The sequence below is a fragment of the Pinus tabuliformis genome, chromosome 3_2 (assembly GCF_031772625.1).
Source record: "Pinus tabuliformis cultivar Carrire ecotype Pingquan chromosome 3_2, CPIR1, whole genome shotgun sequence".
Lineage (NCBI taxonomy): Eukaryota > Viridiplantae > Streptophyta > Pinopsida > Pinales > Pinaceae > Pinus > Pinus tabuliformis.
Window position 1 is genome coordinate 692,044,803 of NC_142302.1, and position 27,623 is coordinate 692,072,425.

General features: G+C 34.2%; 1 protein-coding gene, 1 long non-coding RNA gene and 1 pseudogene across 3 annotated transcripts; 2 read left to right on the forward strand and 1 right to left on the reverse strand.

Moving 5' to 3' along the window:
* Window positions 1-1,889: 1,889 nt before the first annotated feature.
* Window positions 1,890-3,084, reverse strand: LOC149182519 (uncharacterized). Of its 2 annotated transcripts, none has more exons than XR_016257625.1 (4): window positions 2,685-3,084; window positions 2,541-2,585; window positions 2,397-2,441; window positions 1,890-2,205 (listed from the first exon to the last, which is right to left on the reverse strand). It is a non-coding gene; the product is annotated as an uncharacterized LOC149182519 (long non-coding RNA). The 2 variants fall into 2 exon arrangements; XR_016257626.1 differs by having other exon boundaries at window positions 1,890-2,289.
* Window positions 3,085-9,732: 6,648 nt separating this feature from the next.
* LOC149182520 (regulator of nonsense transcripts 1 homolog pseudogene) lies at window positions 9,733-10,329 on the forward strand (annotated as a pseudogene).
* Window positions 10,330-17,851: 7,522 nt separating this feature from the next.
* On the forward strand, window positions 17,852-18,963 carry LOC149182521 (MADS-box transcription factor 50-like). Its single transcript, XM_089418579.1, has 2 exons — window positions 17,852-18,108; window positions 18,759-18,963. The coding sequence occupies exons 1-2, from the start codon at window positions 17,912-17,914 to the stop codon at window positions 18,775-18,777; spliced, it is 216 nt and encodes a 71-aa protein (XP_089274705.1). The 5' UTR covers window positions 17,852-17,911; the 3' UTR covers window positions 18,778-18,963.
* The last annotated feature ends 8,660 nt before the right edge of the window (window positions 18,964-27,623 follow it).

The following is a 27,623-nucleotide window of genomic DNA, read 5'->3' on the forward strand; positions in this document are numbered from 1 at the left end:
GATTCTATAACGCGTTTCACGTAACTTTATTAAAAAAATATGTATATGACTCTAGGCATATAATTAACTAGAAGGAGGTGTGCGTAAGAGTGTTGATAAATAATGTTTTATCTTTCTCTTAATAGTTGAATATGGTTATGAAATATCTAAAAATTTTAATATTTTGTGATATTGGAACAGGTAGAACCAGACGAAGAATTCTTGGTAGAGTCTCTACGCATTCTCGGTTTAAGAGAAACAACACTATGGAAGCAAGCTATCACCAAGGTTAAAGTGCAGTGGAGGCACTTTAGCCCAAAAGAGACCACATGGGAGTATGAAATCCTAATACGTGAATCATATCCTCATCTGTTCCAAGGGCATGAATAAACATTGGGGATGGTGTTTCACTCAAGGGGGGAGATGTAACACCCCTGGTCCTTTAAATAATTGTATTTTACATTTATTTTGTTACTATGTAGAACTTGGTAATTCGGTCTAGTGAAGGTGATGAAAGAACTTAAAGATTAAATATGTAGTTATTATTAATTACTTTAAAAGTTTAGATTGGTCAAAGAAAATATGAGAAAAGACTTCCAAAAGAACAAGAACTTGATTTTTGAGACACTTAGACAATTATTTCCTTCCTAGGGAGATTAAAAGGAAAAATATCATATGAGAAAGACCACGAGTGGCTAAGAGACAAAGTAAGAAGAAAAGAAAGAGAAATTGACATGACGCTGTCAAGAAGCAGTTATACTGCACTAAGGTATTCTTCAGCTAGTGGTAACCAGTGGACACCCTTGTAAAGGAAGAAATTCTGGACTGAACTGGTGGTCTTGAGGTCCTGAAATAATTGATGTCTAATGATTCTCTGGAAAGCAAGAGGTTCACAGGGAGGCTTGGATGCTTTTTCCAGTCTCACAGGTTGGGTGGATAAAAGAATTCTCTTCTGGTCTTATCTTCTAACAGAGTTAACTAGACATATAAGTATAGTGTTAATAGAACTACACTTAATTTGATTTACTAGATGTTTACTTAGAAAGAATTTGGGACTCTGAATAAATCATAGAAGTTTCTTGTTGATTTTCTTATCTAGAATGGAAATTTTATTATTGTGGAGAATCACATGAACTGAGGATTAACAAAGTAAATAGAGATTGTGGAAATAAAATATTTGAAAGATCTCTCCTTATATTGTATATAAATTCTTACCATTGTTATGCATGACATAAATCTCTTTAGGTAGTGGTCTATCAGATTAATATTTTTTGTGTAGACTATCTGAACAAGGCGTGTAGGCAAAAGAAAAATAGGAGTTGACCCTAACCAGGTACTAACAGGAGATTGTGACATCCTATACTGGTAAGTAAAAGCAATTTCCATAGATAGTTTGTGAGTGAGCACTTGGGGTCAAATGTGTTATTATCTAGTAAGCAAATTAAAGGATGTACTAGGTAAATTTAAATAGTGTGAACATATAAAAAGGTGCGTGAATAGGTTAGTTATCCCTGCGAGCTCAAGGACCTTTGGGGAAACCAATCCTTCTTCCTAGGTATGAAATAAGTATCACCCCTGTTGGTGTTGGGGTAAACCATTAACAACAAATTCCACTTACCAACGTCAACTACGTTCAAATGTTGTAGCATAAACCTACAACAAACAAATTCATAGAGCCGAACAATAATGACATTCATGGTAAGCAATGGATGCTAAAGGAGGCTTATTTGAGCTCAAACAATGATAGCAAGATGACCTATAAATTAACTTGAATTTTAATATACAAAATAGCCACTACACACAATTAAAATTTAATGTAATAACCTTGTCTAAGGAGTAAAAAAACAAACTATACACATAACCATTATTGATAACTGTTAAGCTTTTAAATAATAATATTACCATAGAAATAAGTTACAAATAAAAGTTAAGCCAAGTGGAAGAACCCCTGTATTAATTTAAATGATCAAAAGATGTTTACAAAAGAGAACCTAGTCTGTATGTAGAACTGTCTGCCACTGGTTGTCCAAAAGAACTCTTAAAAGTTGCTGAAACTCAGGAATGCCAAGTGGAAGAACCCCTGTATTAATTTAAATGATCAAAAGATGTTTACAAAAGAGAACCTAGTCTGTATGTAGAACTGTCTGCCAGTGGTTGTCCAAAAGAACTCTTAAAAGTTGTTGAAACTCACGAATTCAATACAAAATTATAGAGACAACTTCAACCCTATGTTCAAGACAAAACGAGATTAGCAAGACAACCCTAGCTCGTGACTTCAGATAACTGGAGTTGTCGAGAATCAATAAAAACCTGATACAATAGCAACCATTTTAAAAGAAGCCTCAAAACCCTGAAGATTGAGTCTAGAAGCCATGAGGATAAACTCAAAGAATAATAAAGAACCCCAATTCTTGTACCTCTAAGAAAACAAAGGAATCTTGAGATATATAGGCCAGATAAACCTGCAAAAGTCAGCCATGTGAAACATGTGAAGATACCTGACAGTCTCTCGCGAAAGCAAGCACTTGACTTGAACTATAGCATTTTGAAGACACCATTACCTTGATTAATTGCAGAAAGACCGGTGGCAAATGACAACCCTGGCACTGTAGTAAAGAGTAAATTTATTAGAATCTCGGGTGAGAGGGTTTTCAGAAAACCTCGCCAGGAAATTGGATAACAACAATTTAGAGTAATTCCCTTACCTGGAAATTGGAGGATGGTCCCGTGCTCTCGCACCAAACATTCCTGAGCCAACTTGCAACCCTCCATGGCACTTGGGTGTGTCGGTAGAAAGAATAGTGTTGTAACAGAGGATCTAACAATGAAAATAGCATCACGAAGACTCTGGGTAATTGAATCTGTGAATCTTAACTAACCTCAACGACAGTGACCACAGCTAAAGCCGAAAACACTGTGGTATAGTAGTTGCAGAGGAAAAACGTCAAGAGGCAGAATGGCGGTGCCGGTGCACTGCCCCTCTAAAACCTAATCCGTTCGATAAAAACACTAACACGCGATTGGTGTACAATAACACACATCTAAAGGTCAAATCGCCTCGTTTTCGACGAAAGACTATTTCTCGAGAGGCCCTACTTTATTTCGTGGGTCGAGTTAATGCTCTCTCCCTTGGGCTCGACCAAAGCCCCGTAAAACTCTTTCAAGGTGAACTATTAACCCGAGATAAGAAACTTGGGGTACCATATCATAGGTTATACCACGTAGGGTTATATTTAATCATAGTACAAACCATGATATAGGCACATGTATTAAGAGTGGGACCATATAAATAATCAACGTATCAATGAATGTGAATTGCACGATTGTATAAGTTATAACTCCATTTGATATAACAAAAGTTCTCAAATAACAAAATGAGGACAATCAACGTGTATATCGACGACATTTGCCAATGTGGCTGTGTGATTATTTTCATTTTCATTATTTCGATCATCATTGATTATTAAATTTAAGAAGATATTTGATTAAAGAATCTTAAATTTAATAAAAAGTGTAATTTAATTATTACGCATTTTTTAATGGGTATATTTTTGGGTAAACTTTGTTAAAAATTTCGCAAAATTTATCAAAGGTTCAGTTGTGTAATTTCGAAATTCGAAATGCAATTCAAATCAATAAAATAAAAACATTTAATAATTAAAGAACATCAAAAAATATACAAAAAAAAAATAACATCCAAAAAATATATAATTTTTTTTTTTTAATTTATATTAAACATGTAAAAAAATATTTTGAAAATGATATTAAAAAAAAAAACAATAAATTTATTTATACACATTCTATCAATTTTTTTTATATTAAAAAACAAAAAATTTATTTATACATAGTTTATCAATTTTTATTATATTTTAGCTGGGTTTATTTTTTAGTAGTTGAGTAAAATGGTGGTGACAAATACAATGACATTTAGATTTAACAAATAATGTGAAATTTAGATTTAATAGTGTTTTTCCTCTTCAAACTCCTTAGTGACACAATTTCACTATGGAGCTAGTTTCGTTGAGTTAAAATGTCAAGAGGATGATAGCATTAAAAATATTGTGAAATTTAGATTTAATAATGTTTTACATCTTCAACCCTCTTTGTTTAAAATTTCATTGTGGCACTCATCCAAATTAGTGCTTCTTTTAATAATCTTTATCTGTTTCTTAACCCAGTAAAGATAAAATGATACTTTTGATTTTTGAAATAGAGATTAGTAATTTTTGTTTGACGCTTAATCTACTAATAATTTTGGGTGTGAAATATGAAGAGTCATTGGAGTACAAAAAAACAACCTACTCTATAAAAACCAAAATTCATAATATATTGTATAATAAACACACTTATATTTCTTATCGTGTCTATCATTTTATATGGTTTAATATGGTATCACAGTTAGCGAACTGACCAACTAATTTTGTGGCCTTTTATGAATGTGAGTTTTGCCTTGTTGGCTCTATCGTACTCGCAAGAACTTAAGGTTTCTCATTGTGCACTTGTTCATAGGGATTCTAATGCTCCATTAAATTTGATGTCTATCAAAATCTAATGTCTTCAATGTGTGCCTAACTAATTTGGCCTCTAACATAAATCTGTTTTCTCATTTTTGCGTGCTTTCTACATCTGTCGGACCTTGGCGCGCTAGAAAATCATAAGAAATAGGTTCTTGAATTTATCATTGCTCATGGGCTCATTATTTGAACTGATTACGTGGTGAAACACATATATGGTTTTGGAGTTGCCCTTTTCTCCTACAAAATTGTTGGAAAATACTTTATATATATATATATAACTAGTCCACAACACATAATTATATTTCATATCGTGTCTATTATTTTATGTTGTTTAACATTGTATCACAGCTAGCAAACTACTACCCTAGTCAAGTGTGAGAAACTACTTTTGTGGCCTTTTATGAATCTGAGTTCTGCATTATTGGCTCTATCGTACTCGCTAGAACTTGAGGTTTCTAATTGCGCACTTGTCCATAGGGATTCTAATGCTCCATTAAATTCGATGTTTGTCAAAACCCGATGTCTTCAATGTGTGCCTAACTAATTTGGCCTCTGACATAAATTCATTTTCTCATTTCTGGGCCCTCTCTGCATCTGTCAGATCTTGGTGCACTGGCAAATCATAAGAAATAGGTTCTTGAATTGATCATTGCTCATGGGCTCATTATTTGAATTGATTACATGGTGAAACACATATATGATTTTGGAGTTGCCCTTTTCTCCTACAAAATTGTTGGAAAATACTTATATCTATCTATCTATATATATATATCTATATCTATATATATATATATATATATATATATATATATATATATATATATATATATATATATATATATATATATATATATAACTAGTCCAGTCCTTACATTAGAGTCACACTTATGGAGTTTCCCTTTTCTCCTACAATATTGTTGGAAAATACTTATATATATATATAAAAACCAGTCCAGTCCTTACATTGGAGTCACACTAGAGAGTGGAATTTGTTTACATATGATCGGTGTAGCATGTCTAACATTTGTGACTCTTTCAACATAAGGCTAAAATCGCATACGACTTAAGTCATTTGCGGTGCTCTAACTAAAATAGTAGCACCTATGTGAGGTGAACCTATTCGTCGGCATCTTCTGGAGTAGAAGATTTGTATCCCTCTATTTGCAAGCCATCAATTTCATCAATTTTGAGAGTCACTAGGGCACCAAGGTGGAGTTGTGTCAGAGAGTGTTTTATATCTATGCTCTTTGCATTGAAACAACGTGAGTTTTCTGAATTGAAGGTTGGTCATTGTGTTGAATATGCACGGATTTTGTCCCTCGGTCTAGAACAATTTGACTGTATCACCATTAAACCCTCATTAAACCATTGTTCGATGTTTTGAAGGTTGTGCACATTGAACACTGGTTCATTTCCTCTTTTTTGTATTATATGCATGAACTATATGATCCATGGGATGGTTTATCCCTTGGTTGAATTCAGTTTGCGTTGAACATTCTCCTGTGTATGCCTTGATTGGTTCATTCTTTGTGTAATTCTTTGAAAGGGTCGTTTTATTTAAATTTTGCTTGCGATTGGAATGGTTGTGGTAGGTGCTGGTGTATTCATTTATGTGAAGTCTTGAACATTCTTTGAAATGATTAAAAAAATACTCACCTGAACGATGGGCATTGGTCCATTGGGATATGTGAGAACGCAGAACGCAGAACTCCTATTCGTTGTTAGATAAAACATGTTGATTTGTCATATGTCAAACACGTACCTCCTATCATATTCACTAGTATTGTATTGTTATATTTGTTTGTTAAACGCACATGGGAAACAACATAATATGAAAGATAAAACATGAGAATACATTTTTATTAACAAGAGATATACATTTATAGTACATGGTTTGACCGTTGGGTTCCAATCCCAAGGTCTCTTGCACTTCCTTTTGTCTATTCCACTTCCACACTAACCCATTGAGGATTAGGTGTCCAACATTCCCCCCGTTAATCTGAAGGGTTATGTATGAGTCCAAGAAGAGAGTTGCAATAGAAAATGTGCAAAAATGCATGGCAGCACTAGGCTGAATGCGCCCTCTAAAATGTTGGTATAAAGGGCGGTGGTTTAAGGATGACCACCAACACTAGAACGCTTACTGTAGTTCCCGGAACTCTTCCAAAACTGGCAAGAAGCTGAAGTCTTCTGCTAGAGGAAGTTCTTCTATTGTTTTGAAGAAGGAAACCTTCAACCATGAAAGGGAGGTCTCACCCTACATAAAAGGGAGAACTTCAACCTGAGAAGGGAAGTCTCAACCTGTGATGGTTTAAGGATGACCAACAACTCTAGAATGCTTAATGCAATTCCTAGAACTCTTCCAAAACTAGCAAGAAAATGAAGTCTTCTACTAGAGGAAGTGTCCCCAATTTTGTTCTTCGAATTCTTCCGAAGCTAGCAAGAAGCTGAAGTCTTCTGTTAGAGGAAGTGTCTCAGATTACCAACTGAAGGCATGCTTAGGGGCATCTTTGTCTCTGGCTACAACTCTGAGTCTGGTGTGACAGGTTGTGGCTCAGGCTCACTTGATGTGGCTTTGAAGCTTGTAGATGACCATCATTTACCCCTCGTCAGATACAAGGTGAGATGATGGAGAAAACTCAACTGCAATAATGTTCAATACTCTCGAACAAGTTCTGACATGTGTCTGAAATATCTTCTTGGTTGTTGATGCCCATTGCCAAGAAGCGGTTCATCCTAGATGAATCTTTGTTCTTACAGGAGACTTGTTTTTGAAGCATCTGTTTGAAGAATGACTAGTTTTATGACATTTCTTACATGGATGAAGACCAAAACAATAATCTTTCAGATTGTCAACTCGGTCATAGTGTTGGCATTTCACAATCTGTTGTTGTTGCTATGGAAGAGGAGTAGAATCTGGAATAGCTGGATGTGAACTGTCATGAAGGAATCAAGAACTCTAAAACTGAATGGGCTTTGAGTAGTCTGGAATATGAAAGGACAAGTTCTTGTCATATCCAAGACCAGTTTTGTGTTTGTTGTGGACAAGTTCTTCCCAAGGTCTGATTATGGGCTTGGGAAGTGTAGACTGATTTTCTGCATTTGCATGTACAATTGTTGCTTTAATGGGTACTAAATCTGAACCAACTGTAACATTATTGACTTTCTTTTTATGTGTTGGAGTCTGAATGTTTTGAACAAAAACATGTTCAAAATGACTCCTCTGTTTTAATTCTTCTTGCTATAGCTGAGATTCGAGCTGCAAAAAGTCAATTTACTCTTGTCCATTTTGTAGACAGACCTAAATGTTTGTGAGAGAAAATTTGCTGACATTTAATGTATCATGAGTAGTAGACAATATCAAAGTTTTGAGGAACTCTAATACTTGATTGATTTTGGCCATTTTTTTCTTCAATGTCAGAATTACACCTTAGAAACTGATCACAACTACTACTCAATGCAGAAAAGTTATACCCACTCACAATACACATCAATATCCTTTATAAATGTGTAGCAAATGATCAGTGTGCAACTAGCAAGCACCAATTACAATCCATATAAAAATAAGAGTTTGCTTATGACCAACACTATGTTCTGACAATACAACTGACTAAACTTTTCTCCACAAAAGATTATTTTTATTTGTCAAAACAATCATTGCGTTTATACATCCCACCAAACTATTATGTAGCAGTCGAATCAAGGAATCAATGCATATATATATATATATATAGACAAAAACTATAATGAGTTTTAAATACAATGCCACAATGGGGCAGCAACAATTGTAAACTTCCTTGGATCCTTCAAATACTCCACTTTCAAAGCATAAATGATGGCTATCAAAACTTCAACAACTATAGCACCATGTCATGGAAAGGACTTGAATGCTCATATATAAATACCTTGACTAGTGTACGAATCAATATTCTCTGATCTTGCCACTTTCTTCAAAGAAAACAATATTCCACTGTAAGAAACCCAACCGGAATAACTAAGAGAAAATCATAAAGAGTTTGTATGGTTTGGTCCACTGTAGTATTTTAACAAACAGATTGTGTATCAAATGTTGTAGGTACATTCCTTGTTGTTGGCTCATGTAAATACGTAATATGCTAGGACAAATACTTGTGGAATCATTAATTTAATATCAACTTTAGACCCAGCAAGCATAAATAATACTAATAACAAGTGTAGCAACCACAAAATTCTTCACTCTTCATTGAAATACATGTTCAGAATGTACATAATGATGTTGTAGATGCTAGCAGCCATTTAACTAGTTTAATAGATAAAGGGGAGAGCTAGTACACAAACAAAATCTAATATATATATGCACTGTCTATGATGGCATTAACTCACAGTCCAATTCATCATTTGAGATACCAAATTTGAGTAAGTTACTGGCATATTTTTGGATACCTCTTCAACATATATCCACACGTCAGTATAACTAACACATCCTCTTATGAAATAGTGACCATGTTCAGAAAATCCATGCACTATTGTTGAAGTTCATTCATCGGTGACTTCATCAATCACTCATGCCCAAAACTCATCTCATCATAGAATACCAAATCGTCTTCTACCAAACACAAAGCATACACCTTCCAGTACCACAATCTAGCAGAAATTGTTTATATGCATTCGATGGTAGCCAACACCATTTTTTTTTTCAAAACATTTGATTTTCATAATATATTGACCTGCAACGTATATTATTTTCTGTGCAGAGGCATACAAAACTCAACTTTAACATACCATTTAGGCATATGCATAGTCCAATGCATGATTCAAACTTTTCAATGCTTCAAACGATTTGTATATAATGCAATTTCTTTTTTGTTTTCACAGCTTCAATAGAGTTTGCATATATCGGCCTTTTAGGAATATGTTTTCGTGACAGCACACCCAATTTTCACACACGATTTCCAACGTACATCAATCAACATATAACGATATTCCTAAATGAGTTTCTAGTATACCATTATTCAATGAAGAGAGACCATAACCTCGCTCTTAAATCCGCATCTAAACTCTGAATGTTCTGTCATGTAGGAAATGGTTTTGCAACTCCAGGGGCAATACTTCTAGTTCACATATTGTTAGTCATCTAGTTCGAGCAAAACAAAAAGAAGTCTGTCTACTTAAAGAGAGTCCTTTGGGGGAGACTACTCTCAAGTGTTACAACTGTGGTTGTAGAAATGTGTTTTTATTGGGATTCATTTATGCCAAAATGGAAAGCGTTGTTGTTCTTTTATGTAGAGAATCTTTCTTGAGTGTCAACGCGCTAAAAGATATGAATTGGGATCTAAGCCAATGGTGCTCGCTAATCGATGATATATGCTTTCTGCAGTGGCTCATAAAGATACCTTCAGAGCAGAAGCAACTGAGGGCATGCCATATCAGTGCTCAACAAATCAACAAAGTAAAAGAACTTTGGAAAACAAGCCTTGATGCAACCCTTGAAGATCTCGAGAAGCGTAGTGTAGATGATGAGCCGCAACCTGTTGCTTTAAAATATGAAGCTGCATATCAATATCAAAATGTTTTTGCACCGTTGGTGAAATTGGAGGCGGATTATGAGAAGATGATGAAAGAGTCGCAGAGCAAAGACAACATTACTGTCCGTTGGGATATTGGTCTCAATAAGAAGCACATAGCATACTTTGTCTTCCCAAAGGAGGATAATGAATTGCGTTTGGTACCTGATGATGAGCTGCGGTTGTGTTACTTTGGGGATGCATTACAGTTAGAGAAGAATATGAACAACCCTTACAACACAATCAAGTACACAACAGGCATTTCCGAGGTAGAGAGGAGTAGCTTATGATGAAGGGAATGTTGATGTGTTATGAATACAATGTTCTGTTCTGAAAAATGCTTTGAAACTGGTATAAAACGTATTAAACACAGTCATATGGCAGAGGTGAGCAACACAGAGGACAATACAGGAATAGTAATGAACAATGAATTATATGAAATAGTGTTAGGGCAGTGTAGCATTACATGCAGGTGATTATAAAAAGCTGGTCAGAGAAGAGCAGATACTGGCAGTGTTATGGGAAGTGTACCAGTACGGTATTATATGTAGAGCAAAGTAGACGAGCAGTGCTTTTATATGCAGGTGAATAAGAATGGCACTGGGGAAATAATAGGTTGGAGCTAAAATTTAGCGGAGGAAATATTCATGAGAAAATATTCATGAAATGCAGAATTCATGGCAGAAATGATCTGCACATAAAGGCCATAAAACCAATGGCTCAAAGTAATTATGTAGGGCAGGAATACGCCTGCTCTGATACCATGTTAAACACACATGTGCAACAACATAATATGAATGATAAAACATGAGAATACATTTTTATTAACGAGAGATATACATTTATAGTACATGGTTTGACCATTGGGTTCCACATCCTGAGGTCTCTTGGACTTCCTTTTGTCTATTCCACTTCGACACTAACCCATTGACAATTATGTGTCCAACAGTGTTGGTAGTGCATTGCTATATCTGTTTGTTTTCATATGGTTGAATATTGAACTGTCGTTGATGTTGAGTCTCTAAAGTTCTTGTTATGTGATTTAGTCGATTTCTCTCTATATGTTGAGGCGTGACATATTTATGTGAAGGGTCCATACTATATTATTTGTGTGTTTATTCATTAATGTGTCACATTGGAGTTGTATTGATGTTCAATTTGTTTACAATAGTCTGTTTCACACAGAAAATGTGTTGAAGTATGTGCACTTATTATATTCAGTGCGAGTGTTTATCCCTAATTCAGTCAACTAATACAAGCGCATCCTAATTATAGTATGCTCAAATGCTTTGAGGTTATATTGATATATTATTATATTGGAGAATTGTACATGTTATTGTATAGTTGGAGCATCGAATCCCTTCAAATTTGAACTTTTTCCTCTATTAAGAATCGACTAAAGTGGTGATTGCATTGTCTTTCCATCTTTAATTGACTGCAAATAATGATATTTTAAAATTTGGTTGTACTGGAAGATTTCAAGTTGTTTAATGAATAATCTTCATTCTAGTTGTGGAGATTGCATTATGCGATAATTTTCTAGATAACTAATATTTTTTTTTTATATGGAATCTTTAATAAGTTGAAATTAGTTTTATTATAATTTTTATTAGATTTTTGAGTTTTTATATTTTCTAAAAAAAATACCAATTTTGATGATGTATTAGAACTCTTGAATACTCGAATACATTTCAATGTTGATAATATAGTAAAAATCAATAAGAATACTACTTTTGATATTAGAATTTATCTGCAAAATGCACGTGACAAGATTGGTTTTTTGCAACTAAAATCGCAGTTTCAACGAGATTAATTATAATATAAGAGTTGTCCTTTTGAATTGGTTTTTGTTCAAAACAACCTTTTATTTGAATTTGAAATAGACTCCCATCAAAATTTAGAAAGTAATCACATAAATAAGATTGAGGTTGATTTAGATTAAGTGCCCAATGCAAGAGAACATTCGCATGCAGAAGTTGAAGTATCAGACGTTGGGAAGCGCTTCTCAACAACAAGCACAAAACCAATACTGGATATGATAAGGATGTGTCCCTTCATATTACATACTATTCCAAGCCAATACAATTTTAGAGTACATGATTTCCTCACTACAACTCATCTTCTCATGTTCTCATGTTCCTACTCCTCCACAACCACAGATTGTAAAATGCGAACATTTTGATCAAGTTGGCCATGTGAAAGATCAATGTTTTGATCTTCACTTGTCTGAGAATTGGCATAAAAATACTCATTATTTAAATAGATGCTTCATAAACAAGTGTCCTACAAGAACAAAAATTCACCTTGGATGAATCACTTCTTGGGAACGGGTTTCAATAACCAAGAAGATATTTTGGTCATACGACAAAATTTGTTCATAGCTATTGAAAAGTCTTGCAACTGTGTTTTATTCATCTTTTGTCCTTGTACCTGATCCTAGAGCCAGAGTTAGCCATACCGAGATTCAGTGTTACATCCATAGAAGGTCATGACATTAATTTTGGTTGGTGACCTTCCTTAAACCACCATAGTTTAAGACCTCAATGATCTCGCTTTTTCAAGAACTAGGGAGCACTTCCTCTAGCAATAGAATTCAACTTCTAGCTAGATTTAGAATTGTTTCATGAACTAGAACAAGTGTTCCAAGTTGAGACCTCAATGGTCTCCATTTTCACAACAATATGGAGCACTTCCTCCAATAGAAGACTTCAACTGCTCACCATAATTGGAACTATTCTAGGAACTACAATAAACATTGTTGTGTTGGTGATCATCCTTAAACCACCACTAATTGAGACCTCAAGTTCTCCCAGCTATACTGTCATTTCAGAGAGAACAATCAGCCATTTATTGCCATGCATTTTTTGGATATTTATATTAGAGCTCTCTTCTTGGACTCATATATATCCCTTCAAATTAAGGTGGGCAATGATGGACATCTAATTCAGTAAGTGTTTTGGGCGTGGAATATGAAGAGTCGTTGGAGTCCAGGAGACCACTTGGTATGTGAAAACCAAAGTTCATAATATGTTTCATGAATGTATATCATTGTGAATGAATGAAACACACGCTTATCTTTCATATCTTGTCTATTATTTTGTGTTGTTTATCAACCTCTTTGTAACATCTTAATTTATTTTTTCCTTCTAACTCCTTATCGCACCAAAATTTCTCCTTAAACTTAGAGGTAATAATATTTTAATATTATTAATATTCTACAAAAATGATCTCTTTCTTTATGCACAAATGGTTTGGTGAAGATCAAGCATCATCATGCCATCCTCACTTAAGTTGAAGGTGGTTTTAGCTGTAATGTGAAGGAATTTTAGGAATCCTATTGTCTTACATGTTGTATAATCTCTTTTTATTTGTCAGATATTCGATCACAGTAATGGTCGCATTGGGGGAAAGGTTTGATGATGAAGATGATATGATAGGATGTATTTCCTTTCATTTTGATATTATAGATTATAATTTGATTTTGGATTATCTCTATTTTTATACAAGACTCCAGATGTAATGCATCACAAAACCTCACATCCACATAAAAATGGGAGTAATAAGAGTCTGAAAGAGGAGTTTTTTTCTTAATCCCATATCCAAAGTTTTGTCAATCATAATTATTTTCAACTCCACCATAAGCTTTCCATCTTTCATCAATCATTCTCCCAATGATATAATTTTTATTCATCTTGTGAATGATGTCTATTGTGATATATTTGTAGGAAGGAAATCTCGCCAAGTTCTTGTTGCAATATACAAAAGTATCATATGTGATATTTCTAGATCTAATTATAGTGACGTTAATTTTATAAACATGAATAGTTGTACCCATTTTGGAATGAAAATATTGGAGGATTCTTAGTTAGTTGCTAGTATTGTAAGGAATCCCTCCCAAAGGAACAATATCATTATGATAGGGAAAGAGAGTGATGAGTATAATAATGCGAGCTAGGCCAACACAATTTAATTCCTCTAAATACTCTTCTAGGTTATCAATGTATATATACTAAAAAACAAGGGCAAAGAGGCTACCCTTGCTTGATTCAAATATTGCAGTCAATCTCTTATGACAAACATTTAGCGGCCCTAAACTTGGAAAAAATATTCTCATACAACCCTATTGCATTATCTTGTAACTAGAAGAAACCTTTACCTCATCTAACCTCTTCTGAATTTTGTCGTGGGAATGATATCAATTATTTTTTCTAAATTCAACAAAACAACAAGGGAGAGAAATCTTATTATTTTGGTAGTTTAAAACAATGATTCTAAGCATAACACGGTTGTCAAAAGTTGAATGATATCTCTTAAACCCAACTTAGCCTCATGGCTTTCAATCCATAGCCTAATCTTCTTTCCAAAAATAATTCTATACATATTGCCTAAAGTGGGATTAATCATAATTGTTGTATAAATTGAAAGTGATTTTATCCCCTCTTTAAAAATACATACAATGATACTTTGCATCCACAATTTCAAGAAACCTTCTTTCACATCCAAAATGAAGAAATTTTGTATATGAGATATTTGATTTTAAAATTTTGAACTTGGTAGCTTTCAATGACTTTAGATTTTCTAGTTATAAGCTACTTAACACTAAACTTTATGTCTTTTAAAGAAATGATGTCACATTGAATGAGAATGTTTAAAATGTTGTCCATGGCATCAAGGGGTTTGTAAATAATTTTATTACAACAATTCTAGTCCTTAAGGGTATCATTCATGGGGCTAATCATAATCATCTTATAATTAGAGAATCAACTTATCCCCTCTTTAAAAATAGGTCGAATGACACTTTGCATCAAAAGCTTCAGGAAGCCTAGGACGCCTTCTTTCACATCCAAAATGAAGAAGTTGTCTATACAAGAGATTTTATTTTAAAATTTAAAACTTCATAGCCTTTAATGAAATCACCTCTCCTATTTGTAATCTACATAACACCAAACTTTATGTCCTTGAAAGAAAATATCTCACACTCTATAAGAATGTTGAAAGTGACGTCCATGGCATTAGGTGATTCATAAAGAATTTTATGACAGTTCTTTAAGGAAATCATATTATTTGTCTTACGTTTATGAATGAATTTTCCTTTAATAACTTTTATGAGCCAACTTAGAAATGTGTAATATTTGTCCTTTCTTCTTTTTATATTATACATTTTATTCTATTTAATAAGGACTTTGTATGCATTTATAGATCTAGGATTTAAATATTTATGAGAAGATATAAAAAGTAGAAGTAACCAGAGTGAAGTAACAAATTTCTATATAAATCTTATTAGCATTGATCTATGATATGTATATCCGAATGTAATGATTAAAAGGGTCTATCTCATGAAGTGGAAAGTGAGGAGAGACATTATATTTTGTATCATAACTATGCCTTGAATCCCAATGCGACAAGATCTTTTTGTTCCATGGTAATCTCAAAATAAATCCCTTCTCTTTACTCATCATGCTCCTAGATTTCTAATAAAAAATAATATCAATTTCACTCATAGTCAAAATTCGAATTAGACCTTTACAATTTGGGAATCCATGGGAGTTCCAAAAAGAATCATGAAGTGTCTAAAATAATTCATACATATATATATAATCAACCCTTTATTTAAAGATAACAATAAATGGAGGTGACAATTAAATATTAAAAAAATAATAACTGGAAACCAATTCCATCTAATCACAAACTCAAAATGATCGATAAAATAGTATTAAAATTCTCTAGTACCAATTAAAAATATAATTTTTCATTTTAATTTTTTTTGTAAGTTAGGCAATGTTGAGCCTACATTATGTTCATACCTAAGAATAACAACCTAATAGAAGTGTCTTAAGACCGTTCTCAATCTAGTTTCAATTAAAAAAATAATTGTTCATCATAATTTTTTTTGGTAAGTTAGGCAATGTTGAGGCTACATTATGGTCATGACATAGGAGTACCTTAAGAGCACACTCGATGACTCTGTATCCATGGCCCCAAGGACAAATTTTCATTATAATCATTTAAATGTAATATCAAAATTTTAACGTGAAATAATGATTAATAAATTTTAAATTTGTTATTAAATGTTAAATTGAACATCTAAATCGAATATTATACAATCTTTAAATTTTAGCATGATTTAAGTGATGTATTTTATAATTTATGTCATTACTAGCCTAAGAAATTTTATAGAAAAATAAAATTAAAATTATGAAAAATAAAATTAGAAATTAGAAATTAAATATTTTAATTAAAAGATGTTTAGCTATATCATGATTTTTTAATCATTTTAAATTAGTGCAGTTATATAAACATTAGAAGGCAAATTTTATGAGACAATGTGAAAATTAAGTAAATCATAAAATTTAATTTAAATTATAACTTTATTTTTAATTATTATTATTATTAATTATAAAAAGAATTAACATATAAGATAAAGATATATGAATTTAAGGAAAACACGTAACACACAACTCTTATTAATACTATGAAAATCTTAATTTATAAATAAACTTTGTTATAATACTATAAATTATTAATAAAACATAAAAAAAATAACTCTTTAATATTTATCTGATAATGGTTTATAACTAATTAAATATTCCGAAAACACTATTTCGGAATAACTAACCTATCAAAAAAATATATGTAAACTTTATATACATATCTCAACAACCACCTTTTTGAAAATAATATTAACAGGGAAAAAAATTATATGTCATTAACCTTTTACTATATACCTATATTACAAAATTATATAAATTTTATATACATAACCTAATTACCTCTTTTTGGAAATAGAAGAATGACATTTACATCGGAATCAAATATCTTCCATTAAAGCTTCTCGATCATTAAGTTATAACTTATAAGTCTTTATTATTAATCTCGAATTAAGATGAGTTTCTATTCGGTAAACTATAGGTTGAATATATATAATTTTGCTTAAAAAGTGTTATTTTTAAATTATATATATAATTAAAATAATTAAATATTTTAGAAACGTGGATTTTTTTATTTTTTATTTTGCTCTTACGTTCTGGAAAAATTTAATCTTTTTACCACATTATATTTTTTGATCTTGAAATTGTATTTTTGAATTTACAAATCTTTGTATATATATTAAAATATAATTTTAAAATTATTTAATAATTTGAGAATTATAATAAATATATCTCGGAATATGAGAAAATTCTAAAACCGAGGAAAATGTCATCAAAGATGAATCCATCCTTAAGAAGAGTCCGGATTGTAGGTTTGAGACAGCGAGTGAAGTCGTCGTCAACGTAAAGTAGGATGCCAGAAATGTTACATTCAACCCAATTAAAGATAATCCTCGAGTACCACGCACTTTTCGAGAAAATAGGTGAAATATATATTTATATTTTAGAATATGAGTAGTTTAATTGGTAGATAAATTTGGTTATTTTTAATGAAAATTTGTTAAAGATTTTTAAAAATTTACATTTAAATGGTTTAATAAATATAATTTAGATATTCCAACCATTTCAAAATACTAAATCTATTTATATTAAAAAATTATATTACCCTATTTCCTCTATAAAACTAATCCTATTAAAAATGGGCACCTATAAATAACTAAATCCTATTAGAAATGGGCAACTAGAAATAAATAACTAATAGCGTTCAGAGTTCTCTGCTTTACTGTTTCGAAAGGTAGCTGTGGGACATCTCTCATCGATCACATTTTTATCGTTCGATCCGAAAAAACAGTGTACTTTTAGGTTGTCACATGAGCCTCTGACATGAAAGAAACTGACATGAAAGGAACAGAGCAACTGAAGCATTTAGATTAAAATATAAATCTAGCCGTGAGGCCATGACAAATACTCAAACTGGACAGAGCTACCTCTGATATGGTCTGCAATGTACCAAAAAATGGGAAAGAAGAAGCTGGAGATGAAGCGCATTCGAAACCCTACCAGTCGGCACTCATCCTTCTACAAACGCAAGGGCGGTTTGCTTAAAAAAGCATTTGAACTTTCTGTTCTCTGTGATGCTGAAGTTGCTCTTATAATCTTCTCTGAAACCGGCAGGATTTATGAGTTTGCAAGCCACGACGAGTAAGTTTTATTCTTGGGTCCATTTCAATAGCATACCTTCTTCAATGGATTTACTTATCAGTAAACTGATGTTTCAAATTTATCATTACAATTCCACGGTCAATAAGCTTATTAAAATGGGTATGTCAGGAGGTATGCCTTTCATCAAATTTCAGAACAGAATAAGTATATCTCGCCGGGTCTAGAACTACCACCAGGCTAGGTAGTTTTGGGTTTTCTCAAGTTTAGTCTGGGGTGTTTTCAAATGTATAATGGAGAAGAAAATTGAAGAAAATTGTATTCAAATTTCTGGAAACTTCACTCATAAGCAGATAAGTAGGAAGATATCAATAATATGAAAGCAAATCACAGAAGTGTTTGGAATTAATTTGCAAATAATCTCACCCATATTAAGGATGCTCGAAAAAGCTGTTTATTCTCCTTTTATACACATCCTTTCCCTGATGCGAGTCACTAGTTTGGAAACCAGTGAATGTGTGTTTCGCTGCTTCAGGTTTGTCTCCAGAGGTCATATATATCCCTCATTTTTAAAATGTTTATTTAAGATTATTACACGAAGATAGTATTGCATGCTGCCAATAATTATTGGTAGTGCATATTGCCAATCCCCAGTTTCTCGTCTCTGAAATTGCTGTACTTGGAGGTTGCAGCTGGCGATTTCAAAATTAGTATTTGTGGCGTAAGAAAGTAAGTAATGGCGTTGTCTAGCGGGCAGTTCGCTCTATGAAGTCGAATGTGTTCCACTTGTTTTATTTGGTTCATGATGCCGAAATTATTCGTCACCAGTTTTTTCGTGCAAATGGATCAGGGAAGGCAGTGCAGCAAACACAGGGTTATGGTATATCTCTCCATTGAATAGACTGAAGGCGATGAGTTGCTCAAGATTTTTGCCGTGAAGTTTTTGAAGAACTAAATATCTGTTTATTTCTGTCAGCGTTAAGGTCCTGGTAGGCTGAAATGCTATGATAAATCCTTATAAGAATTGTCGAAGGATATCCGTATGACTAAGATTCATTTTTTATCCTCAAATAAGGCCCGCCCTTTAACAACTCTTCTTCAGTGATGAGGGTAAGTGTAGGAAGTTGGTTGGTTTCTGTGAGGTTCATTCTGCTTGACGTTTTATGTTCAAATCTACACATAAAATTTTGTGTAAGGGTTTATGATGGAATTAATATTTAAGATTACACTGGTTCAAATAACTTTTAAATTATACAAAACTTCCAACAATCTTATCCGTATATAAAAAAATACGTCAAACGGAAAAATAAATAAAAATTATCATACGACTATAAAAACAATATTATATTATAATAATATAAACGAAATATCATGCTATAAAATAAATCATTTTCTATATGGACGTACCATAATGGAAAAAATAAAAACAAACATCGTCATACCACAATGAAAAGACTTTTTGGAAGCTTTTCTGGTGGGTTTTTCCGGTCAAAATCCCGCAGTAATTTTATTGAAATCGCAAGTTTGATAGCTAATTTCTGCACAATCAAAGCGTCCCAGGGTTTTTCAGGGTGCTGAATCCAAATATGCAGTTAAAAAACCATTTTAAATAATACAAATCAAAATTTAACCTCAATTTTTTTTAGTCACCAGAATCTCCAAAAAATCGCACTAAAGACAACTCCAAAAACAAACATCGTAATACCATAATAAAAAAAACAAACTATCATCATAGATTATAGTTTTATAAATATAACACAATGTTACAGTTTATGAGGATACCCACATAGACTGAAGTAATTTTTAGCAGGATATAACGCTCTAAAGTTAAGTTTGAAGAAACGAGTATGTTATATATATATATATTTGGTATTTTATTTTGGATTGTTCTGTAATAGAAGATTATATTTTATTGCATGAGGTATGATTGTAGCATGGAAGGCCGTAGACGATGCAGAATTTCAGTCTCTTCGAAGGAGCAATAGAAAAAAAAAAAAAATCTTTAAACAAGTGGGTACAATTAAGAAAACTAAAACTAAGGAAATTGAAAGATAATTAGAGAAAGTTATTTGAATAGGCTGTTTTGGTTTGGATGGGCTCTGTGTTGATATATTTTATTTGAATAAGTTGTTTTTATTTAAATGAGCTTCATGTTGCTACATTTAAAGCAACTTGATATTGAGTTTGGTTGCTATTATCATTTTTGGTGCGAGGGTGGTAGGTACCAATAACAGGATTGAAATCATTGTTTTATGGGGTGTACTCTTTAATACGAAACGGGTTCAAAGTCAATGATTTACGATATTAGGAGATTCTAAAGGCTCTATAGACTCGATCAAGGGGCCTCTGGTTTCCATCCTCTTGTGTTGTCATATTGGATGAAGGGCATCAGTATTTTGGAACAATCTTTTCAACACATCACCTTCAAGCACATCTAGAGGGAACAAAACATCATTGCGTGATATGATTTCGAAAAGATAAGTTTTATCAGCACTTTTGGTCATTCATTATGCTATTTACAGACATGACTACAAGATTGTTTATGACAGTATTTTTACTTCTTAGTTTCTGCAATTTACTTGTTATTTTGCATTGTATTGTTTTTGGTATTTTGGTCCTTTTTTCCTTATACTTTCTCTATCTATGGACCACTCATACTGTTGGAATATTTAATTCCTACTTGCCTCAGTTGTGTCTTTCTAACTAGAGGAGTATGTTCTTAACTATCTTCCTAGTTTGGTGTGTGGTTGAAATATTCTCTCAACCAACAGATTGTATGTCCAAGCTAGTTTTCCTATCTTGAGACAATACTCATGTATATATGTAATATAATATTTCTTTAATATATGTGAAGATATTTTACACTATCGGTTTTTATCATGGTATCAAAGCCTTGTGGGTCTCGCCCCTCGTGGGCTTGGCCCATGTTGGGTCCCTATAATACTAGTGATTACCCCATTACTATTGTAGTTATACCCCTTATTTATATTTTGTGCCCCTATTACCCCCATGTTGTTATTTCTGTGCCCCATAGAATCCCTCTATTGTTATTTTTGTGGCTTTATATTATTATTGTTAGGTCAGCTGGATTATATTGTGACTCCTTAGACTCCTATATAGAAATGAGGTTTTGTCATTTGTATCATCCAAGAATTGTTCATTTATGTAATGTAAAGGAGGTTGCCCCCTCGAAGAGGCTGAATTCTAAGGCATTGATCTATCTTTTCTATCTTTTCTTGAGCTGGTTTCATAACATTTGGTATGAGAGCTTTGGATTCTAGGGTTTCGCTGCTCCAAACATGTCATCGCGACATTTTCGCTATAAATTTTTTTCTGTAACGTTTCAGAAGTGGAAAAAAAACCCATTTGGGAAGAAGTCGCGCTGAACCTTGGGTCCGAATTTCAGAGCTTTTCGCGCAATATTTGCAGAGATATGATCTGAGGAAGTTGGTCTTTTTGCAGACTCCTGAATTACATTCAAAACAGGTGACCTGGGGAAAATCGTCATAACTTTCTCTCTGGGGATTGGATTGAAATTTCATAAGAAGGTACAGAAAGAGGACGGACTGTAGTTTCGTGTATGTGTGTTTCAGATCCAAAGGTTGAAACAGTGACTCGTGGCACGTCGTACAAGTTCACTCTACTAAACTAGTCTAAAAGCAAGTCACTGTGGGAGATTTCACATAACTCTTCCTTGGAGAATCCAATTTGGGTCAGACTTGTGGTATTGGAAAGAGGATGCATAAGGCTACTACAAGTCGCAACTTCAGAACTGGATGATCCGAAATTACAGAAATACATCAAATTCAATATCAGGCTTCTATAAAGTGAAAAAAGGTGTGTAGTTTTTTTTAAATTTTTGTGTAAGCTTGGTTTAACAGAATTCAAAGGACATAGTAAAGCATTATTATCGGTAACTGATGCCCCGAGGAAGGAAAAATTATATTGGAACCGGAAGCAGTCACAGAAACAAGAACTTGACAGCTACGAAATCGATCAATTTCAGAGTATCTTTTCAAGTGGAAGAACTTATCCGTTGAAGATTCCACATGGGAGGATGAAAATTTTATGCAGAAGTATCCAGAACTACTCAAGCGTTGAGGACAACACTTTTTTGAAGGAGAGGGGCATGTTGGGTCCCTATAATACTAGTGATTACCCCATTACTATTGTAGTTATACCCCTTATTTATATTGTTGTGCCCCTATTACCCCCATGTTGTTATTTCTGTGCCCCATAGAATCTCTCTATTGTTATTTTTGTGGCTTTATATTATTATTGATAGGTCGGCTGGATTATATTGTGACTCCTTAGACTCCTATATATAGAAAGGAGGTTTTGTCATTTGTATCATCCAAGAATTGTTCATTTATGTAATGTAAAAGAGGTTGCCCCCTCGAAGAGGCCGAATTCTAAGGTGTTGATCTATCTTTTCTATCTTTTCTTGAGCTGGTTTCATAACAGCCCATCTTGGCCTGAGAGAAACGTGTCGAGGAAAATAAGAGTGAGATTATATCTTTGTTATTTTTTTTCCATTAACACAGACTTGTGGAGCTGTGGCCATCGGCGGGAAATTCATTGTTTTGTGGATGTCCACAAACATTAGTTTGTTGAGGAGATCTAGCTGCATAATTGGATAGATTCGGTGCAGAGAAGTAATCGTGGATAAGCCAATAGCGTGGATGAGGCCAGATCAACAAGGATCTAACATTTGAAGTGGGGATGCTCTATTTTGGTGCGAGGATGCTTGTGGTTGGAGTTGAGGAAGAGCGACGGTTGTGGTCGACGCATGGTCTGCAAGAGGGATTACATCAGGAGCATGGTCTGTGAGTCAACTGCTTGTTCCGATGTGAGAAGTGCCTGGTGTCCATTTTGATGTCAATAAAATGTTATTGAAGTCCATTTTGATGTCAATCAATAAGAAGATGAAGACAGAGTAGAAAAAGACGACGACCAAGAAGGAGAAGATGAAGGTCGCAAAGTTTGGTCCGTGCGAACTAGCAGAAGGTAGCTGAGAGTTGTTCTCAAGGGACTGGCTTCATGTTTGGATTCTAATAGTATTTTCTCTCCCACCAAAAATTCATTCTTGGAGAAGGAGAAATCAATTGTAATATCTCCCTAGCACTGTGGGGAAGGAACTGGTGAAAAGGCATTCCGATGGATGAGTTTTCTACAGATGTGGAAGCATAGATCTGTACACTGATTGTCCACATTTCCTCCTGCAATTCCTTCTGAGTTTTCTAGGAGCAATAAATAGAGTGCTGGGAATTCCGCTTATTCAAGAGCAGATGTCTTTAATCGAAGTCAAGGCAATTCATCTATCTATAGCCAGATTTGGAACTTGGAGGAACATGTCATAGACATGGCCTCAATGCTCTCTTGGAAATGCTTCACATTGAAGGAAATTGAAACTGCTACCCTCAATTTTAGCCCAGATAACCTTATAGGAGCATGGATCTATTGACTCGGTATGGTGAAACCCATAGGCTCTTTCTGTAGGCTAGAATATTGGATGCTCGGTGTCTCCATGCGCTGACTACAACATGACTAGGAATATAGTTAAGAATAGACTCCTCTAGTTAGAAAGACACAACTGAGACAAGTAGGAATTAAATATTCCAACACACCTCCTTAATGAGTACTTATCTCGATATCAATATGCAAAGTCTACATTTGGTCCAGTCTCGTAATTGCACCTTCTACCTTGTTCATGCAATTGTTGATGTCCATATAAAGGAACAACCATCTACTGGAATGCATTGGTTCCCAACCACTGCAACTGCTAGTCTACTAGGAAGTCCTTCACATACATGGTTCATGATGAACTCCCCCTACCTATAAAATTGCACCTCATGGAGTCTAAAACAAATATGGCCCACCCAAGTGTATCCATCCTATATGACAGACTCTTCCAGGGTGTTAAAACTCTCTTACAGAGGGAACACATAACAAAGGGTATGCATGCCTCTTTGGGTCTTATAACAGGTACATAAAACATTTCATGGCCATAACTAACCATTACAAAAGATTATATGCCATGTATATTTGTTCTAATTACAATATGCGACTCATACTAGACCATGAGTCTGTTCCACAAAATCACACTAATTCACACAAACTCTATTGTCCATCATTCTCCAATCTTTTATTCCACCATTTTTAGTATCATGTATTCATCATATCTGGTAATCAATGATTCCTGCAAATTTGTGTATTGTTGGAATGACCAGTTCCAACACACTCAAAATTGTGACAATAGTTGGTCAGACCAATGTCACTTCAATGACAACCAAAAATACCATGACACAATATACTAATGCACAAAAAATGCACCACAAACTAACTTAGAAGCTGTGGCGACTTGCAAAACGAATGACTACAAAACCAAAGAATTAAATTCATTGGGACACTAGCAGAAGTTTCTACCATCAAGTGATGACACAACTCAACGAAGCCTTGACTACATTTTAATAACTAAGAGAATGGACGGGTTCATATCAATCTTCAGAACAAGCAGCAATGAACGAATGCAAATAATAGTGGCTCACGCCTGGCCACACGCACAACAGTGCCTTCTCGTCAGACCTAGGCACAAGCTTCAAATCGTAGCAAACGATGCCCAAAATTAAAGCTTCTTTGTTATCTGGAAGTATGTTTTCATCGGTCCACCAAATCTCGAACAATCCGTTCTCCAAGCCCTTGATAGGGTCTGCGCCCACAATGACTGCAGCTGCCCCATCGGGAAAGAGGGCCTCAGGGATGAGGCTATCCAAGTGAATTTCATTCGCCCCTCTGAACATCACAGCTCTTATTTTGCTGCAGACAAAGAAGATTCAAGATCCTGTATTGTTTTCTGCAAGATCCTTCGCTATTCTCATCACTGTACAACCTGTAAAATAGACCTGCTGATAAAACATCACTCTTTTTATGGTCTACCCAAGGCCTATAGAATACACACCTGCTGAAACTTACTGGCTGCACCATGGACTTGCGAAGGCCTTCGCAACTATACACTTGATATCTGCAACGGTTGACAAAATAAAAACACACGAATGTGTCACAGCGGGCTTAGCATGATTAGCCCTCCAATCCATGCAATGATTTCAGCTCAGTCGCACCTTTCAAATTCTCCATTCAGTGTACAAGTTCCTCAGCCCTGACACTCTGATACCATGTTAAAAATGCAATGTTTTGTATTAAATAAAATGAAACCCACCAGTCAGTTCTACAAAAGAGAGTCTGAACCAGGAGAGTCTGGCTCCGCAGAATGCTTTACATTGTCCATGTACATCACACATTATATAGTAATCATAGATTTAGGGAAGTTAGAACCATAACCTATGAAATAGAAACTAGTTCCTATCCTAAGGTCTCGTGAACCAACTCACTATTCTAAGATATTTTCCATTATCTCTAACACTCCCCCTTAATGGAGAAGGGGTTCACAAATATGCCTAACATCTCCCTAAACATTTCAAACTTGATTTTTCCAAGAGGATTAGTGAAAATGTCTGCAACATTATCACATGTATTACAATATACCAAATGGATTTCTTTTGATTGCACTTTCTCCCTCACAAAGTGGAATTGCGTATCAATGTGTTTAGTGTTTTGTGAAACACTGGATTATTAGCAAGTTTGATTGAACTCTGGTTGTCACATCTGATTGTTGTTGCGTCTTTCTGTTCTTCGCCAACATCCTGGAGAAGTCTCCTCAACCAAACTACCTCACACGTTGTTGCATACATAACTTGATACTCTACTTCCACTGAAGACAAGGAAACTATGTTTTGTTTCTTACTGCTCCATGTAATCACCCCAGATCTAATGGTGAATGCATACCTTTTATGGATCTGTGATCGTCTATATTTCTAGCCTAGTCTGAATCTGTGAATTCTGTCAAGCTAACATGAGAGGAATCAGTATAAATAATACCATAATCTACAGGACCTTGTAGATACCTCAAAACACATTTTGTTGCATTCCAATGAATTTCAAGTGCCTTGGACATGTATTGACTTAACACACTAACTGCATAAGCCAAATTTGGTCTAGTAGTGGTCAGGTAGATTAGGCTCCCAACCAGCTGTCTGTAAAGTGTCGCATCTGCCTCTTTAGAGCCATCCTCACTCTGCAGTTCGATGTTCTGCTGTAATGGTACTACTGCAGCCTTACACTGATCCATCCTAAATCTTTATAATATACCTTTGACATACCTTCCCTAGGACAAAAATGTTTCTCCAGATCTCAAGACCCGAACAGTATCTTAATTCACCAAGCTGTTTCATTTCGAACACCTATGACATCTATTGCTTGATTTATTTGATTAGATAAGTAGCATCACCTATAATAATCAAATCATCTACATACAAAGAAATCAACACTATGCACCCTTGTTCATCTTGCATGGTATATAAATTAGGGTCATTTTTACTTTTGTTGTAGCCAAATTGCAGAAAAAATGAATCAATCTTTTTATACCAAGACCTAGGTGCTTGCTTTAGCCCATAAAGAGCTTTCTTTAATCTACAGACCAATTGTTCTTTCCCTTTCTGGACAAACCCTTCAGGTCGCTCTAAATAAACCTCCTCTTTCAAACTCCCCTAATTAGAAAGACACAACATGACTACAAGATTGTTTATGACAATATTTTTACTTCCTAGTTTCTGCAATTTACTTGTTATTTTGCATTGTATTGGTTTTGGTATTTTGGTCTTTTTTCCTTGTACTTTCTCTATCGATGGACCACTCATACAATGAAGGATGAGTGAATGATAGGATTAACAGTTACAATTTCAAGACTTATAATTGTAGTACTCTGGTTTTGAATCATATGGTTTTGTAAGAAACAAACGTTGTTTTCTTCTAAAAAGACCTGTTGCTAGCCCGAGAGCAACTTGGTTCAGGAAAGATGCTATGTGTTTCCAATTTTCCATTGCATGAGATCAAAACTCAAAAAAATATCCAATGCTGTCAGTCTATTAGCACTCTCCCTAAAAGAAAATTAAGATACCAATAGATATACATATTGTACATGTATTCATTATATCTCATGCGAGTATGACCTTCTAGCAACCTCTGGCAGCACGTCATCGGCTATAAGAGTACGATATGCCTCCGACACTTCATTAAAGAAAATTAAGATACCAATAGATATACATACTGTACATGTATTCATTATATCTCAGGCGAGTATGACCTTCTAACAACCTCTGGCAGCGCTTCATTGGCTATAAGAGTATGACATGCCTCCGACACTTCATTTTATGCTTTTACGCCAATTCTCTTTCACGGTTAGATTACTCCTCTTGCACCAATTGCCTTTCACCCTTAGATAACTCCTCTTGCACTGGCTGTGGACTCTGGAGTGAATTATCTGAACCGAGTTGCTAAACTTTCAACCCTTACTTGAGCCCGAATAGTCCCACGTTCTTGAATGCATGCAGCTCCATGACGTACAAGAGCATGCTAACACGACATCATCGCCTGCTTTGGAGTCGCTTGGGACTCAAATTTGATTGAATATCTTGCAGGCTGAGTAGAAATTCACGAAGGGA

Excerpts from the sequence above, each read along its gene's own strand:
- LOC149182521 (XM_089418579.1), top strand. The coding sequence starts at position 17,912 with ATGTACCAAAAAATGGGAAAGAAGAAGCTGGAGATGAAGCGCATTCGA.